The 19,331-nt window shown below is 23.0% G+C and overlaps 3 protein-coding genes across 5 annotated transcripts; 2 read left to right on the top strand and 1 right to left on the bottom strand.

Moving 5' to 3' along the window:
- The first annotated feature begins 170 nt into the window (after positions 1-170).
- LOC112601824 (factor VIII intron 22 protein-like) lies at positions 171-1,744 on the top strand. 2 transcript variants are annotated; one of them, XM_025349620.1, is made up of 7 exons: positions 171-286; positions 367-413; positions 476-678; positions 749-860; positions 1,059-1,158; positions 1,219-1,340; positions 1,416-1,744. In XM_025349620.1, exons 1-7 carry the CDS (start codon positions 219-221, stop codon positions 1,577-1,579), a joined length of 816 nt encoding a protein of 271 aa, XP_025205405.1. In that variant the 5' UTR covers positions 171-218; the 3' UTR covers positions 1,580-1,744. The 2 variants fall into 2 exon arrangements, with proteins under 2 accessions (XP_025205405.1, XP_025205404.1); XM_025349619.1 differs by having other exon boundaries at positions 174-286; positions 749-974; positions 1,416-1,738.
- Positions 1,745-3,841: 2,097 nt separating this feature from the next.
- On the top strand, positions 3,842-7,403 carry LOC112601780 (arrestin domain-containing protein 3-like). Its single transcript, XM_025349557.1, has 6 exons — positions 3,842-3,983; positions 4,045-4,227; positions 4,757-4,965; positions 6,313-6,495; positions 6,571-6,762; positions 6,835-7,403. The coding sequence occupies exons 1-6, from the start codon at positions 3,869-3,871 to the stop codon at positions 7,060-7,062; spliced, it is 1,110 nt and encodes a 369-aa protein (XP_025205342.1). The 5' UTR covers positions 3,842-3,868; the 3' UTR covers positions 7,063-7,403.
- Positions 7,404-11,350: 3,947 nt separating this feature from the next.
- On the bottom strand, positions 11,351-18,962 carry LOC112601653 (E3 ubiquitin-protein ligase RNF126-like). Of its 2 annotated transcripts, XM_025349375.1 has the most exons (9): positions 18,915-18,962; positions 18,554-18,773; positions 18,360-18,470; positions 16,642-16,751; positions 14,936-15,031; positions 14,705-14,871; positions 14,482-14,597; positions 12,195-12,310; positions 11,353-11,951 (listed from the first exon to the last, which is right to left on the bottom strand). In XM_025349375.1, exons 2-9 carry the CDS (start codon positions 18,641-18,643, stop codon positions 11,654-11,656), a joined length of 1,104 nt encoding a protein of 367 aa, XP_025205160.1. In that variant the 5' UTR covers positions 18,644-18,773; positions 18,915-18,962; the 3' UTR covers positions 11,353-11,653. The 2 variants fall into 2 exon arrangements, with proteins under 2 accessions (XP_025205161.1, XP_025205160.1); XM_025349376.1 differs by lacking the exon at positions 18,915-18,962 and having other exon boundaries at positions 11,351-11,951; positions 14,705-14,868; positions 18,554-18,852.
- Positions 18,963-19,331: the final 369 nt, after the last annotated feature.

Raw genomic sequence — 19,331 nt, 5'->3', positions numbered from 1 at the left:
TTTATCAGGTTTATTTTTTATCTAATTGATAGTCTGTATCTGTAGCATAATAAAATAAATTATTAAATTAATAAAGTAAAATAATAAGGAATATGTGTCCATGTATTATATTTAAAATTTTTATATTTGCATGACAAATATTAAATAGTTAATTATCATTGATAGTTCAATCATATATATCTATTTATATATTATTTAAATAATTATAATATTCTAAAATGGCTGGTTTCAACAATTCCGAAGAAATTATTTACCATTATAAAATAATACTAAATAAAACAAAAAAGTAATATACCATGATTTTTATTTATAATATGTTATATGGTCATTTTGGTTCTTTAAATAGTTATATCATTATTTTTTTAGAAAGCTTTTTAGAAAACTAAATACATTGGAACCTAGTGACCAATTTGGTAAGGTTACTTACACTTATTATTAAAATAAAGTTTTGATATTATTCTGTTTTATATTTTAGCCAAACTAGCAAATTTTTGTCAAAAGAATGATAAACATGATTATGCTGCTTTGTGTTGGCAAGCTGTGGCTAAATGTGAAGAGTCGATGGATCACAACTGTGAACAAGCTGTTGCTCATCAAAAAGCAGCCCGTCAGTTTTTTTCTGAATTTAAGAAAACTGAGTCATCTGGTTTAATATCTCCTTATAATGAAAATTTACAAGTTAGATATTTATACATGAATTTGTATCTAATTGATTATTAAGTTATTTATAATATTTTTAATACTTTAGGCTGGGCTAAGTGAAATGAGACATGCAGAGGATAGTTGGCAAGGGAACTCATTTGAAAATATTTTGAAAACATCGATTCGTTTAGAAACTGCTGAAACTCTTGTTTCTTTAGGTAAATTAGATGATGCAGCTTTTATTGGAAGTAGTTTGATTGATGTGCCACATGAATGTCATACACTTAAATTGGCTATTCTCGAACAAATAACGTCCATTCAAATTCTTTCTGGTATTTGTATTTATTTATAGAATATTTTATTATTTAAAATTGAGAATATTATGTCATAATTTATGCAAATGTTATTTTTCGTAGAAGATTATGAAGGCGCTCTATTAACATTCACAGAAATCGCAAATACTATTTCTTGCATAGATAATGACACCATTGGTATTTATAATGATATTTTATTCAGGTAAATATTTCATTGAATTTAAATTTAAGATTTTGACCAATTTCTTTCTTTATATTATAGATGTGAAGTATCACGAGTGTTTTTACTACTTATACTGAAACCTACTCGCCAAAAAATGCCAAGTGATTTAGCTTCAGTGTTGGAAAAGTACATGTGGATTAATGGAAATTTTGATTCACCAGGTAATTTTTATATTTATTTTTTCATTATACAGTTTTATACTTTTAACACAATGTTTATTTTTCTCATTATTTTAGTTCCTTATATATCAGATGTAATGTTCCGCCTTCTTCGTTCTTTGGTAAAAGCATATCAACTTGGTGAAACCACCTGTTTAGATACAATTGAATCTGATTTTACTCCACATTTAACATCAGAACAAAGACATTTATTAGCAGTATTAATCAATACACTTACATAGCTTCACTTTTTTATACTATCTAGTTATATATTTTAATATTTATAGCTCTTAAAAATCATTATTAATTTGTTATATTATAAGTTATATACTTAATTGTAATTGTTTTTTCTAATTTTTGTATATTAAAATATTGTTATTGTGTTGTAAAAGTGTTGTACATAGATTGATGGAATTTTAAATTTAAACCAAATTCATTATATGATAAAATTAACTGAATTCGGAAAAATAAACTAACTAAAAAATAATAAGATATTTGTAAATTATAATATTTTTGTGAAAAGTTAATACATAGATGTCCAAGAGTCAATCTAAAATGTTGTTATATAAAATAAGTGTATAATTTAGAGTTTAGATTATAAATTACTGTTTTTAATAAAAATTAATATACCATTATAACAATATACTTATCTTATATTCTGCATTATCAACTTAATTCAGTGGATCAAATTTTGTGGTTTTAATTTCAGCATTAGAGTGAATTGATCTATTATTAATTTATCTTACATTATCTTGGATAACTTGAAGGTTTTTATTGATACGTTTAAAGTCGTAATCTTTTATATAATCATAACTCGGTTTAAAATTAAGATATTGATAAAAGCTTATACCTAACCACATTGCCACAATCACACTATAAAAATAGTTAAAATATAATTTATTTATTTTTAAGTATATTATTTAATTTTGGATAACTAAAGAAATGATCGTTAGAATATATAACATAAATATGACTGTTCATAAAAACTTTAAATAATCAGAATAACGCTTCTAAAACAGTATGGGGTACTCATAATCAGGACCTAACAAGTAGAGCCAGCATTTTTGTCTTAACAATAAAATTGATTATGTTTAAAATATGAGAACAAATGTCTGGGTATTTTATACTATATTTATTCAAAATGTCTCCATAATATTCCAGCATAAAAATACTTTGTTTTTGTAGTATTATAGCACATCTAATATTATTATATTTATAGAACAGATTGGTTTTTTACTGTTTTTAATATATAATTAAATAACTCAACACTGTTATTATATATATTCATAATTTAATAGAATGATTTTTTTCAAGAAAATTGTTTTAAATAAAACATATTATGTCCAGGGCATTGCAAATCATAGCAACAATAATCCTAGTACTCCTTACTATTTCACTTTTGTTAACTCAACTTCAAATGCTCATAAATATAAACAATTAATTTAATATTTATATGTATGAATGTATAATTTACAAAATTGAAATTATGGGTTATCACAAAATTAAGTATTAACCATGAGTTCACTAGTAAATATAAAAATTAAAACAGTAAAGACAATATAAAATATTAAAATTGCAAGAATTTTAAATATTTCATGATAAATCTTAAAATACTACCTATTTGATGAATTAGATAACTAATGTGGTATGGTACTAAATGAAACATAATGATTTATTATGTATATTAGGTAATACAAGAGGTAATAAATTCATATAATATGTATTTAAATTGCTTTTAATTACTTAAGTACTTAAAGTTAATGCTGTAATTCCATCCATTAAATTAAATATTAAATAACCAAGTAGGTAATTGATGTAATATTTAATAAATTGTAATTTATAAATAAATTTGTATAATTATTATTATTATTTTTTTTTTTTTTGTTTAACCATAATCATTTTATAAATAGGTAGTGTTTACCAATTGTTTTATAATGACAACTAGCTCTTTATTAGGTATAATAAAGTAAAATTAATAATCATTTTTATTATAAGTAATTTTATCATTTAATTTTAACAAAATGAAAAAATAAAATATTACTTAATGGTGATAAATATAAAGATTATTTTTAAATTTAAATTAAATTTTTCTTCTTGTTATTAGTTAATGATTAGAAAATTTTAAATCAAAAATATTTTACTATACTAATAGGTGGAAAACATTTCTATAGTACATATTAGTATATTACTTTACTTACTATTTAAGAATAAAGTTTTATGGTAAACATTGTACTACTAAATGTTTCATCTTCTGTAAATTAGTAAAAAATATATTCTTATCTAAAGCCTAATATGAAGTGCATAACAAATAAATAAATATATATATATATACAATTCTCTGAATTGGTCTTACTTCCTTAAAAATTACTAATCCTAACGTTAAACTATTATAAATTAATAAACTTTGTTACCTCATTCAATTGTCAACAACTATTCAGTATAAAAGCATAAAAAAATTAATAATGATAAAGAAAATTAGTTCATTCAGTTTTAAAATTCAGCATAACATAGTTTTTATTATATTTAATATTATGGATTTGAACAATGTACATATTATATTTGATAATCCAACAGCAGTTTTTTCCCCTGGTGAAATAATTACTGGTCGAGTTTTAATTATTGTTAGCAATTTCATTAAAATAAAAAGTAGGTAAAATAAATCTTTATTATATTAAGTTTATAAAATAAAAGTTACATTATGTTTCAGAAGTAAAATTAAAATTTAAAGGAGAAGGAAATGTGTTATGGAGAGAACATAATCTTATGTCTAAAAAAAATAGTAGAAATGGAAATAGAAGGCATAGCCTTACACCTAACAAGGCTAAAACTGAAAGATATACTGCAAAAGAAGAATATTTTAAACATAAAATAATACTAGCGGGTGGGGACCGTGAGTAATTATTTTAATATATTTCAGTATTATTAAATATTTAAATAACTAAAAAGTAGCATACATATTGTATAGACAGATTTAACGGTATGTCAAAGTTAGCTATTTTAAGGCAATTGCCTCAAGACCAAAATGGGTGAATGAATAGAAGGATATCAGGTAATGGATTAAGTGTGATAAAATGTTTTTAATATTTATACTATAAGGTAAAAAAAAAAAAAAAATGTAGATTAAAAACTGTGGATACATAGGTGGCTAAATTGTAGTTTTCCTTTGGTTTAAAAATTGTTCAGTAATCTATTGGACAAATAAACTGTTTGAACAATTTATTTTAATGTTGTAATAAAAGGTTAAATAGTATCAATAACTACCTATGATATTTTTCAATATTTTTTTTGATTTTATATAAATAATGGCTATAAAATATTAATTTTTTTATAACAAGTTAATAATAAAGGGTAACTAAAATAAAATGCAAATTACAGATTTAAGATTTTTCTAATTAACAAAAATGTTGTATATGTTTTAGGAAAATTACATTTAAAAGAAGGAGAACATGTTTATCCATTTAGTGTTTCCTTACCAGATCACTTACCATCAACATTTGAAGAAGAATATGGACGTATACAATATACAGCCAAAGTAGTAATTAATATACCTTGGGATATTAAAAAAGGTAAAGAAATTCTATTTGAAGTTATTTCTGCCTTAAATTTGAATGATGAACCATCCTTAGCTGTAAGTATAAGTTAAGACATGTTTAATTTTATATTTTTGAAGATTTAGCGTAATAACTGTTATATTGAAACAAGTTTAGTTAGCTATGTCTAATAGAAATTAAAAACAATTTCTGGAATTTAAATTTTTTCATAGAGCTTAAAACTTTAACTTGGAACTTAATTTTGATTTTTTTAAATAAAAATAAGATAAGATATTGGATCACTCATCAGCCACCGATGGTTGAATTTCTGTGATAGATAATGTATAATGGTTATTACTGTTATTAGGTGTTGGCAATTAGTTGTACCACCTATGTCCTATACCCACAGATATATATATAAATAATACTATTTTTATCATAGTCAATATAGCTAAATAGGCATATATGCTTAAAATTTAATCAGTGTGTAGTTTGCTTGATAAATTTTTAAAAATACTGCTCAACTAACATATAAGTTAAAGTTAACAGGTGAAAAAAAACATTAGTTTTAAAAACTATTTAAAATCCTCAAATTTGATTTTCCAAAAATATTCTTTCTAGAGTTTGCTTACACGTACAAAAAATCTCTTTTGCTGAGAACAATTTCAAATTTATAGATCCAGTGGTGGTTGGACTATGTGTTAATACAGGGGTCTCCAAACTTTTTTATCCGAGGGCCACATAAAATAAAAAAAAGCTCTCAGTGGGCCAGAATGTATGAACACAATAACACATATAATTTATAAACTACAGCTCATAAATTATGGTATAGTCGATACAGCTGATAATTGTACGTGCGTGCGATATCGACTTTGGAAACTAAACATATTTTTATTAAAAAAAAAAAGAACAAATTTTTAGATTATTTGCCGTCATTTGACGGGTCGGTGAAAACTTGTTCACTGGCCGAATGTAGTTTGGAGACCCCTGTGTTAATATTATATCAGTCAGTTTCTTCTTTTTAAAATATACAGTACATAAGCATAATATAAAAGTATAAGACATTACCCATATACATGTTATCAAATGTATTTCTGTATTTATTGATTTATTATTTAGATAAAATATATATAGTTTTTATAAACATAACAATACCATACACAATAAGATTTTGTATTGTACATTTAAATACTTGTAAATATAAAATTGTATGCCTTGCTCATTAGTCACTGTTGTATACATACAAGTATACAATAAACACATATTATGTTTATTAAATATAATCTTACCAATTAACATAAGTTCATAAAAGTTATGAAATACCACAGCAAAACCGATTTTAATGCCATATTAAACCAAATAAGAAGATAATATCATAAATAATACAGACCTAAACTGGTCGATAATATGTCTTATTAGTGCAATTATTAAAATTATGCTTTCAGGAACCTAAAATACTAGAAAGAAAGAAGTTTTACTGTTGTTTTTGTTGTAAGTCTGGACCAATGACAATGATTGTCTATGTACCTTATACTGGTTTTGTTCCTGGACAAAATATACCGGTTACAGTTGAACTGGACAACAACAGCAATGTGGATGTAGATTCTATTAAAATAAATCTGGAAAGAGTAATAATTATCTCATCATATAACAGATAAGATAATATGCATTGATTTTAATAATATTGTGTTCTATTATTATAGATATTGAAATTTAAAGCACGGTTTCCGAGTAGTAAAATAAAGTCTAAACCATTTAAGATTGTTAATATATGTATAGATGGTGTTGAAAAACATACTTCAAAAACCCGTGTGGAAAAAATTAAAATTCCACATAGTTTGACAATACCAAATTTAAAACATTGTGGTATTATAACTGATATATATTCTCTAAATGTAATTACATCACACAACATTATGTCATGCAATAGGCAAATAATTGAATTTAATTGGATTTTGTTGTTGTAGGTCGAGGCTTGCGTTAATGGCGGATATATAAATGAAGTAATTTCTGTTGATATAAAATTGGGTAATACACCATTGACAATAGATACCAATGCTCATAAATTTAATTATTCTTTTCAATCGTTAAACCAAAGTTATATTTCAAGCGAACAAATTCCAACAAATCCTCTTCCGTCATTAGGGTTTACTGAGCCAAATTCAGTTCCTGGATATGCTCAACAAATAGTTTAAAGTAAATAATTAAATTCTGTTCCACACAAAATCTAGAAAATTGGGCAATTCTCACACAAAACAATTCACTGCACATTAAATTATCTGCATATCAAGATTTACTAACTCTTTGTCAATTTTAGGGTCCAGAAATAATAGCTGATATACTAATAGTATTTATTAGTACTTATATTATTAGTTGAGTTTAATTTACTTTTAGAACATTAATGATCATTCATCTATTTTCATAAAAAATATCAAACCATTAGATTCATAGAACCAATTTACTCAATTACTAATGTATGCTATTTAACTATCGGATTAATTACCTATTAAATTAAAATCAACTTTGCTATTGAATCAAATTACATATAGTTGGTATATAATATTCTAATTAAATATATGATGCAAACTACTAAACAAAATAAAGAATTTTGAATAAAATACCTAATCCATATAAATAATTAAGCTTAATTATTCATAGAATGAATTATAGATTTAATAATTTATATACTCGTATTAACGGTTTAAAAAAAAATTAATCTATAGAATATTGACATTTTTTTTATTCACAATAGCTGGTGATAGCGTTTAATTTATATTTTATGAGTTTATGACCGTAAATATATTTTATATTGAATATAATTATTGTAATAATCTTAATCTATTTTTTACCTGTATAACATTAAAAGATAATGTCATAGACTAATTAGACTCTACTCATTCATGTATAGAGTAAAAGATACAGTTAAGAGATGTTTAAATATTTGCTTATGTTAGTATTTTAGATAACTCTTCTATGACAAAGTACCTATCTATACAAATATCAAATAGCAAATTGTTAATGTCATAAAAATAAATGTTTTATATTTTTTAACTTATAATTGTATAAAAAAAGAAAAATTGTTTCTTGATTTTGTTGAATATTTTAAATTTGAGATTCCTATCTAATATTAAATAAATTGTTTAGGTAATCAAATATATTTAGTTGTTAAATAATGCTTCTTTATGATTATATACAAGTGTATGCATTATAAATAGTAGACACCTATTAATATCATCATTACAGTTTACTGTTTAATAGCTATTTTGTATTGAATTTTTTTAAAATCAGATTAGTTTTTAAGAAAAATTAATACCCTATTAGTTTTAAATTTGAATTTTATATTATTTATCACAATAAAAATTTAAATATGAAATTATGATATTGATGATGGGTTATTATTTAAATTTGGTACTTTTTTTTTTATTAAACATACACTTAAAATTATTTTATTCTTTATCCAATTATCTATAAAGTGTGTGAATGAAACAACAAGAAATAAAATGTAGTGCTTTGTTATATAATTTAGAGAGCCTTTTATCAAAATTTAAAATGATCTAGAGAGTAGCAGTGATTAGGGAACAATATTTAATATCTTTCAAAAGTATTTAGTAGATCATTTCAGTTACCACATCAAAATTTTATATTAATGCTATTGAACTTTATTAGTTAATAAGATTAAGTCTTGTTGATCTTGAGTGGATGATTCAAATTTGCATTTAAGTATCTAATCGTTATTTGTATTGTAATTTAAATCATAATTGATTTAATTGTCATTAGTTTGATAGTTGACTTTCATAGAATATATCAAATAAGCAATAGCTAATATCTGAAATTACGGTATTCTTGTTGTAATTGGTCTGTCATACACTTGTCATCTAATTCACGTCTATGGTTATTTGACTTATTTTCTAACAATTCAAAGATGATAACGATTGAGCTTTATCTTAACGATGTAACTTCAATGTAAGTTAATATTTAATATAAAAAAAAAAGTAACAATAATAAAAAGTGAAAAATTTATAGATATACAATATTATATAAAGAAAAATGTAGTTTTCAATTTTACAAACTTGAAAACTTAAAAACTAATGCTATTATAGTTACTTTTGAGAAAAAAAGTTATGTAAAAATATTACCTTTGTATTAGGTTGCATGAAAATTATTTACTAATCTAGTAACTTATTTACTTTTTGAAAAGTAACTAATCCAATATTACCAATGACTTAGACATATATTTTAGGAATACTTAAAAAAGTATAGAAGACAGAAATTAATGGTTTAAAGTAGTACAAGAGTAAAATCAGTTGAAAGACTGAAAGACCTAAAGAAGATTAATTTAAATAATTTATTAATTTTATACCTAATGATAATATAATATCTTTACAAAACTAAAATAGGTAAACAAATTAATAAATAGAAATAAAAATATAATCAACTAGTGTTATTTTATTATAAAATAACCAGTTTATTAGTTTAATCTATGGTTTATAAGTAAATAAATTTCAAGTGATATTCTATAAAACTGTATTTCATGCGAAAATAATGTGTATATACTATATTTAAGATAAAATTTGGGTATATATTATTCATATTGAATATATTCCTTCAATTAATTCTGTTTCAGTCTTTCAAGTTTCAATACCGACAATAACTAGATACTAAATATTTAGATTTGTTGTAAAAATGTACGATCACTACAAAATTTTATCATTTTGAATAAATGTAACATTTATATGTATGATACAATTTATGTGATTAAATGGTTCATAGTAATTTAAATTCACCTTAAATAATGACATTTTCATTAATAAAATATATTATTGATAATTATTTTAAATTTTTATATATTAATTTAGTTAGTTAATAAATACTAGATATTATTGGTTGATAAATAACAATTAACAAGTTTTCATATAGTACTATGATGAATAATTATAGTTGTCTAATTAAATTTAGTCATTAAAACCATTAATCAAAACTTTACTGATATTTAAATTTGAAAATATATTATAAAAAAACAGTGTATCTGTGTTTATATAATAATTTACAACACCACTCTGACTCTTATAAGAATAACCTCAGACAATTATTGATTTTCTTCCAGTTTGATTAGATCACACACATCAATTAAATCAGTTTTTATCAACTTGTTGTCAGCTTTCATTTCTTATAATCAGACACGGTTGAAAATTGTTTTCTGGCATTATTGTAAATCTTAACATAATGCAAGCTAGGTACAAGACAGTTGTTAAAATAATAATTATAATAATGATATTTTCGAGAAGCAGCACTCAACACATATTAGCCATACTTTTTAAGGAATACTACTTAAATATGTAATAAACATATCATTTGAGTATTTTAAATACCACTCAAATAGTTTTTAATAACACTGATTACTGAATATATATTTATATCCCTTGTAGATTATTATGTGAATTTTGAATGTTACACTATCCCTTAAAAAGTTGTAATGTGATTGAGAGTTAAATAATATGAAACACATTGTTACATAATATAATGTGATGGTAAAAATAGTAAATATTAATTTAATTAATAATTAGCAATGATAAAAATCAATTTAAAGTTATGGTAGTTTTTAATAACAGTATCATCCAGAGTTCTCAATTTATTAATGTTACAGTTTACATTGTTATAGTTTAAAGTTTTAATATGTATCATCATTTTAATATTATTATCCTCTAAATAGATGATCTAGTAAAAGTTACTAAATACTCTAATATATTATTAACTTAGTTCATAACATAATACAGTATGATTTAATTAAATTTAGAACTCCAACAATACAGATTAGTTTTGAAATATTTTTATTTACAATCATTTATTTTCTATTTATATGCAAGCGAAAGAATTCAAATACATTATAGGATATCATAAAATGGTTTATAAAAATAATAAACAATAATTCAACCAAATATGACTATACACATATGCTTTCACTAATAAATATAAAATAAATAATCAATCGTGTAATATAATTTTTATAAAAAACCATTATGGTTTTAATAAAAAATAATGAATAGTAAAAATTATAAATGTGGAGTTAAAAAAAATTAACAACACGACAAAATAATTACAGCAAATGTTGTCTCTAATACACATATATTCATTATTTTTTGTTTAATACACATAAAACACAAAAATTATAATATTAAATTTAACTAAATCTACATTGGAGATGACATTTTGTACACATTTTATTTTATTTACTTAAATTTTAACCCATTATAGTATTAAAAGCATAAAATATAAATTAAATTATTTTTTTAAATTATGAATTTTAGTTTCATAATATCAAATAGCATATAATATAATGTATAGTGTAGATAAGTAAACATAATTTAAATTAAGTTTTATAATGAAAAAAGATATAACAATTTTAACAATTAATATGTAAAATTGAAATTTACCAGTTGATAGAAAATGTCAACTAATATATATATTAAAACTATTTGATTAATAACTAATGACAATTGAGACTCGGGTGAATTAAAATAGTGCAATTAAAATATATTTAAATTCATATACATAGGAATTTATGTATATATTTAAAATACCTTTTGAAATAACTGAATGCCAATTACTAGTAAAATGATAAATCGTCATTAATTATTGTTATTATGTTATAAAAAATGTATTAATGATTTAAAAAAAAAAAAAAGTATTTGATTAATTGTTATTAATTGAATATATTTCTTCCATTTTTATGTATTAAATAGTAAACTCATATTGTACTAAAATCATACTTGTTTTTACTAGAAAAGACTAGGAATTATTTGTATTATTCACTGCAGGTAAATTTTGATCATGATCAGTTTCCATAGGTTCAACATCAGCAGTTGAAGTTGACAACCGTTGATCACGTAAGTTTCTAGCCGTGACAGATGAATATGTGGACATACCTGATGCTGCAGCTGGAGTCTGTGTAGCTGATGATGATGACACAATTGGAAGTGGTAAACTAATACCAAGTTGTGTAGGCCAATCAGATGACGTAGATGCCATATCATAATCATTCATTCCCCAAACTGGATCAGTATTATTACGTGGATTACTACGAGCTCTATAATAATACAAATATAAAAGAAATTAAATCAATGAACCAGTAAATGCAGTATTTTTTAAAATTTGTAAACAATTAAAAAGCATAAAAAGTAAAAATATTCAATATAAATAGTTATTTATACTAGATTTAAAGTATCATTTAAAAACCATATTAAAATTTTAAATTTAAATGTATTTTACATTTAAACTTTCATTAAAAATGTAAAAAGATAAAACAATTATATATATATATATATCAAACCTAATGAGTGCTGCTAAATTTGGTCCAACACCTAAACTGATTCCTAGTGGATCTGAATTAATTGAACTTAACCCATCATCGGCTAAATATTTACGACAAATTGGACATGTACCATGCTATATAAAAATAAATAAAAATAATAATAACAAACATATATATTATTTATTACAGGGAAAGTCCAATCAATTATTAAAAATCAGATTTTACTAGTAAATGCTAGGAATTTATTAATAGTATTTAGTTAATATTAAAAACATTTGAATTTTTACCAAGAAGATTTAATCAAACATTGATTAATAAAAATTTAATTAATCTTTTCAAAATGTAACTAAAATAGACCAATAATATTTGTATAAATGTTCTCTCCTGTTATTGTTACCATTGTTTACATCATTTTTATTCAATGTAGATAGGATATTGGGCTATTATCATTAATTATGTATTTATATATAATAATCAATGCTGTTACTAGTCCGCCTAGTCACGACTCTGTAAAAATGTTAATTTCTGTTCAAGCTGCAACTGTACGATTAAAAGATCAAATCAATCAATCATAAGAATACAAAAACGTTATTAAAAGCCAATATTGAAATGTTAAAATGTGATAAATGATGAATAATTTATATTTATAAATTATAAATATAAATCACATAAAACAAAGTTAAAATACTATAAATTATAATAAATATAACTGTGATGTATTATCAAACAACACTCATTATTTCAAAATCTAATTTCAAGACTCCAGTCAAAATAAAACAACATTTTTTTAAAGTTTAATTTCATTTTTGAATGACAATATACATTTTTAATTTCATATTCTGATGCAGAATATTTTTTGAAGTATTTTATTATTAAAAAATTGAAATTCAGACAAGTAGTTTAAGAGTCCTAAGTATTTAAAATTTAAGCAACCAGAATAGTAAACAAACATTTTATTGGATATTCCAACTTTTACTATTCCACTCATCTAAATTTTAAATACTTATAACTTATAAATTACTTGTCCAAATTTTGATTTCTAAAAAAACATTCTACATCAAAATACAAAATTGAAATTAAATGTTGTTATTCAAAAAAGTAAAAACTTAAAAAATACATTTTTTCAAAAAGACTAATTAATTTTGAAATAATGAGTATTGTTCAACAAAAGAATTGCTCTGTATACTATAAATACATCCTTTTATATATAAAAAATAGCTCCTTTTTATGTTCTCGTTTGGTGACAACACTATTTAACATTTTTCAAATTTTTTTTCGTAGTGTTGTTCAAAATACCTTTCTGAGTGTCACCACATTACCCATATTAAGCTACAACAACTATTTAGTACTTGATAAAATTAAATAAAATTTTGAGAAAGCAAAAACTACACATGGGCAGAGCCGGGTAATTCAGCTAGTATAATATATAATTTGAAACTATTGTTATACTGCTAATATTTATTTAAAAAAAAAAAAACAAATATTAAAATATTAATTAACAACAATAGTTGATTTTTATAAAAAATGTTGTTTTACTTTTTTATTTTATGTTTTTGTGAGTACTTATAAGTACTCATCAAGTAATAATGTAGATTAACAGTTTATTTAAAAATAATATCATTCATCAGCTTTTATTAATGTAATTTAAGCATTTTTAGTAAAAATTCAAAATAATCAAATATTAACAGCTTTTATTGAATGTGATAAGGAAATCCTACCATTTAATAGTACAATTTTATAATACAATCAATGATAAAATTTAGTTTATATTGATGATAGGTCTTTTACAGAAGTCATAGGTTCATCTTATCTGGTCTAGTACATTCTTTTATAGTTTAATAAATGTATTTTTATTTTTAAATTTATCATACATTTTAATAATTATAATTTGAAAAATAATCACAAGATAAATCATAGAATTATGTTTTTAATTAATACGTCATAAAATTAATTTGAATAATTAAATGAAATGTTTTTTTATTTTTTATTTGTAAAAATATCTAACCACTGTTTCTAATGAATTGTTTAAAAGAGTCAATATTATTATTAATTGATGCACAAATACGGTCTAAGGAAATCAACCATAGTTTAATGAATTTATTGAATAAGTTCATACAGCATAGGATTTAATCCCACAACTTTGAATATCATATGATAACATTAACATAAAATCAATTCAGCAACTATAATATAATAAATATAACTTTGATGTTCTCCTACACGAATCATTGCACACATTTGATGGTTGACAAGAAAAGTGATTATGACAAGTATAACTTAAAAATAAAAAATAAATAAAACTTACCAATTCTAACCAAGGTATAATACAATCTTTATGAAACATATGGTCACAAGCTAGTTTCATTACTTTTTCGTCAATTGTAAAATCTTCCCAACAAACAGAGCATTGGAGTTTTATATCTAAAAATTCAAATCATTTCTTAGTTCTATATAAAGTAATTAAGTCAAATTAAACTTAAAAAATAATTATAAATAAATTTAATTTATAAGTACATAATTATTTTTACCTAAATGTTCTTGAGATATAAGTGCTGTAGGAATTTCTTGTATTTTCTCTTTTGTTAATGGAGGAGGTCCAGCTCCATCAATCTGATTTAATAACTGCGATACAATTGAATCTAATCCATCTCTTCCCCAAACATAATCACCAGGATTACCAAGTAAAAATCTACTGCTGAAATTTTAATTTACAAGAGGTATAGTTTTGATACAAATAATGTATAATATAATTTTCTTACACTGGACTTCCGCCAGCTCGAGCATAATCAGCAAAATTGACTATGACATCTTCTACTAAATTTTCAATTGTCCCACCTGAACTACGCCTTGGACCTCTGAAATGATACATTTTTTTTTTTTAGATAATAAATTGATGGACTTTAAACTATGATTTAAATGGCTATATTATTTATTTTTGTTATGTTTGTAATTTTTTTTTTATTAAATACCTTAGTTTAAGAATACTTCATAGTGCTAACATTACATTTTAATAAAAAAGAATTTAAAAAAACAACTTGATATAATTTTACAATTTAATTTAACTCAATGTATTTCATAAAATACATAGATTAGTTCATATAAGGGTAATACCAAACTGCTGAATTGTGGGTGAAAACATGTAGCTATTTCTACTCAGGTTTAGAGTGTATACAATTAAATTAGTAGGTAAATGATAATAATAGTTTATGCATCTACAGGAAGACATTTAAGTTAAAATTGTATATATTGAGGACAATGCAATATATAGGCTGTATATACCTTAACTCCATTCATTATATATAATCTGAGTCCTAAGATATAGGTACACTTAAATTAAAAAATAACAAAACTTTATTGGTATATTCACTAAGTTATATACTTATATTAGTCTTATTATCTTAATGTTTTTTATCATTAAATATTAAGTAAATTTATTTTTAAGTCATAAATATAAATGAAAATTTAGGAAACTGAATGATAACAAATAAAATGATAAATTCTACTGCTGGTTGCATACAAATTGATTTAAGTATAATAGTTATCCACAGGAGAAGACTGGGTCAATATTTTAGGCTGGGAATTTCTATTTGCCAGGCCAAAAATTAATGGGGGACAAATAATTTGGCTATAAGTATGTTAAAAATATAATAATGATTAAAAAACCTTTATTATTCAAAAATTATTTTCAATAATTAATATAGATATAAATATACACATTACACATATAACATAAAAATGTACACATTTTAATATATTACTAACATCAAAATTATCTTAGTTTTACCTTTTTTTTTTTATATACATAGCATCACTAGTTTTTCTGATTTTACTTATAATATAGTAGTCTCATTTAGTGCAAACAAATAAAATAAAACATGGGACTAAGTTTCAGTAACTTTGTTTTTCCTATCTGAGATAAGTATGAACAAGCATCAATGCTTTAAGTGCGATGGTGTTGTTATTAGTTATTACTAGTATAAAAAATAATAATTATAATTTATAAATAAATCCTTATACAGACTATTTGCCCATAATGTATATTTTGTATATTGTATAAATTAAAAATAGTTTTTTGAGAATACACTTCATAATACTGTTAAATAATATTAAATTATCAATTATTATGATATTTAAAATTACACCAACAGATAATCTATATATTTATTTATACATTATACATATATTATATTTTTATTTTCTAAAATATTATCAGGCCATTTAATCTGTTATTGTAATGGGCCATTGGGTTTTGTTCTGGTGTCCTGCCAAGGCCAGTTTGCCGCTGGTTATCCATAATATTCAATATTCATGGAAAAAAGTTAAGAACTAGGGCTTATAATATTATCACAATAAAATAAAATAAGTTTTAAAATATTTATAAATAATTAATACATTGAATTCTAAAAGATGTATTTTAGTAATTGATAAAAATATGTTTTTAAAACATTAATATTTTTATGTTTACCTTCCAGGTTGCAATGTCATTACATGAGGACCTCTTGTTGTAAATCTACGACGACGAATATTTGATCTTCGTCTTCCTCCACCTTCGCCATCCCCCAATAGACCATTAACCTAAACATGTTATAAAATAAAATTGAAAATCCATAATCATAGATTAATATAAATCATTAAAATGTAAACTCTCGTTTATTTTATGAGTGATGGTGTTTTATAACTATTTAATAATTTAAAATGATGGATGTAAGATGATAATATTTATATTACTCATATAATTTTAAAAATAAATATAAAAATTATTACCGTTTTATATTTTCAATATAAAAATTAACATAATCTGAACAATAAAAAATAATATTCAAAATTGTTATCAAGAAATACCTACAATGTTGAAATAATTAAAAAAAAAAAATACAATTTTTTGTTCTAGTATTTTCTGATCTATATAATATTTTTACAGCCAATATCCTCCAGTTTATAAACACCCTTCTTGCAAAATATGCTGACAACATTACTATTATCATTACTAGTTCAAATGTTAATCAAATTATTAAAATACTTCAGGACCAAGCAAATAAGGTTGATACATGCGCTAAACTAGGGAGAATTAAAAGAAATACTGACAAATTGGTACAAATTACTTTGGCATTAAAACAATTTCTTTAAGAGTATTTTTAATTAATTTTAAATAACATATTCATCTAAACTAAAATTAAATACATGGGCATAAATGTTGACAAAAGATTAACCTGGGGTTAATATTTAAAAAAAAAAAGAAAAATAATTTACATGAACAAAAGACTTTATCTCCATCTTCTTCTTAACTCCAAAATATCTCTTCAAAAATCAATTTAATTATATAAAAGGTGGGTCTAGATAATTGAAATGCAATTCGAGGTGCTGCCAAACTTCCAATATCTAACGAATCAAAGCTTTGTAATAAATTACACTGAGGCTACTAATACATGATCCATGGAAAATTTCTAACCATTCCTTACACAATAACTTAATATTAAATACTGCCACTGAACTTTTGAAATTACATAAATAATCTATTTAAAATGTCCAAAACAAATAAATTGTAAAAAATACAACATCTAAAATGAATTATATGCAACAATTATGTTTCACATTTAAAATTGTATAATTTAATGTACTTATCAAAGTGTTTACATAATTTTTATCTTATTTATGTATCATTTCAAAATAGAATAAATTAAAATAATTAAATAACAAGTTTCTGTTTAGCGGTACATATTCCTTATAAATAACTAACCAATAAATCTACTAAATTGTCATGTAAGTATAGAATTAGCTTTTGAAGCAAGATGGAGAAAAATATGCTAATGAACAATTGTAGTCATTAGTCATGAACAGGATTATCGAGATATAGTACATACTATGTTGTTTATAATCAAGATGATGCATAGAATTGGTATATTTTATTTAAAAACAAACTATATGTATAAAACTGAAAATAGAATTGAATGTTCATACATAAGTCATAATAGTAAAAATTGATAACAGTATCTACATAATTAGAATTTCAAGTTATCCCCCGCCGTAATAAGAATTTCATAACAAAAATTGTAAAACAAAAAATTAGATAATAAAAAAAATATAATACTGGCACATGCCTAGGTTTAAAACTATTTTAATCTCTAAGAAATTGTCACTTAATTGACTTTAAAAATAGTATTATTAAAATCTATTATTACATACCATAAAGTGTGCATTGGCAAATACCATATCCTCATCATCTGGTTCCTCAGGAGTTTGTTGTTCTTCAACTTTTTCAATAAAACCCAAATGACATGTTGGGCATGTAAAATCCTTAAAGAAAATAATATAGTATTACCAAGCATTAATCAATAACTTTGTAGTAAACATTTGTAATGGAAGAACTTAAAACATACATCAGCTACACTCCCTATTTCGGCATCACAGCTGTGGCAAAAATAGCGGTTATCCGCAATACTGTCAATAGGTCTTGATGCACTATCCATTATAAATTAGGTAGGTATACGATCCTACAATAAATATCAGTTGCCCGTTTCTGGCAAACTAACGTGTAACTCTCGCTAGAGTACGATAAAAATGCCTATACTTTGGTCACTGAACAATTTATCATCCACACTATAATTGAAATATTAAAAAAACGAACTACTTTTAAAATGCAATAATAATAGTCTAGTTAAAAGTTAAAATATATAAAATATAAAATTATCCTCAACACTCGAGTTCGTAATTTTTAGTTTGTACTGATAAGGAAATTACTTTTTTTAAGCTCTTGCAGTCTCGCGTCATCATGAAATCGATTGTTTCCTAAACATAACATATATATATATATTAAACTATATAAAAGATAAATCTATTCTGTGATTAAACATTAATTACCATATTATATAGATAACAGATAAAATAATTAAACTTAAATATTTTTATATGGCGATTATAAAAAATAATTTTCAAGTTGATAAATTAAATAATATTTAAAGAAACAAGTACAAATGATTTTTAAAGTTTTAAATTTTAATAATTTAAATTTAATCGAATTACTTACCCAATGTTGGAAAAAAATATCGATGTTTATATTGTAGTCATACTATAATATTGTACAAATTATAGCAATTATTATTATAGTGATTCCTACAACGAAGGACAATAGTGCAGCCACAAAACGTGTGGTCATGG

This window comes from Melanaphis sacchari, unplaced genomic scaffold (genome assembly GCF_002803265.2).
Source record: "Melanaphis sacchari strain LSU unplaced genomic scaffold, SCAv2.0 Contig7_pilon_pilon, whole genome shotgun sequence".
NCBI lineage: Eukaryota > Metazoa > Arthropoda > Insecta > Hemiptera > Aphididae > Melanaphis > Melanaphis sacchari.
The sequence above is the reverse complement of the archived record's forward strand: the minus strand, read 5'-3'. Positions and strand labels throughout refer to the sequence as shown.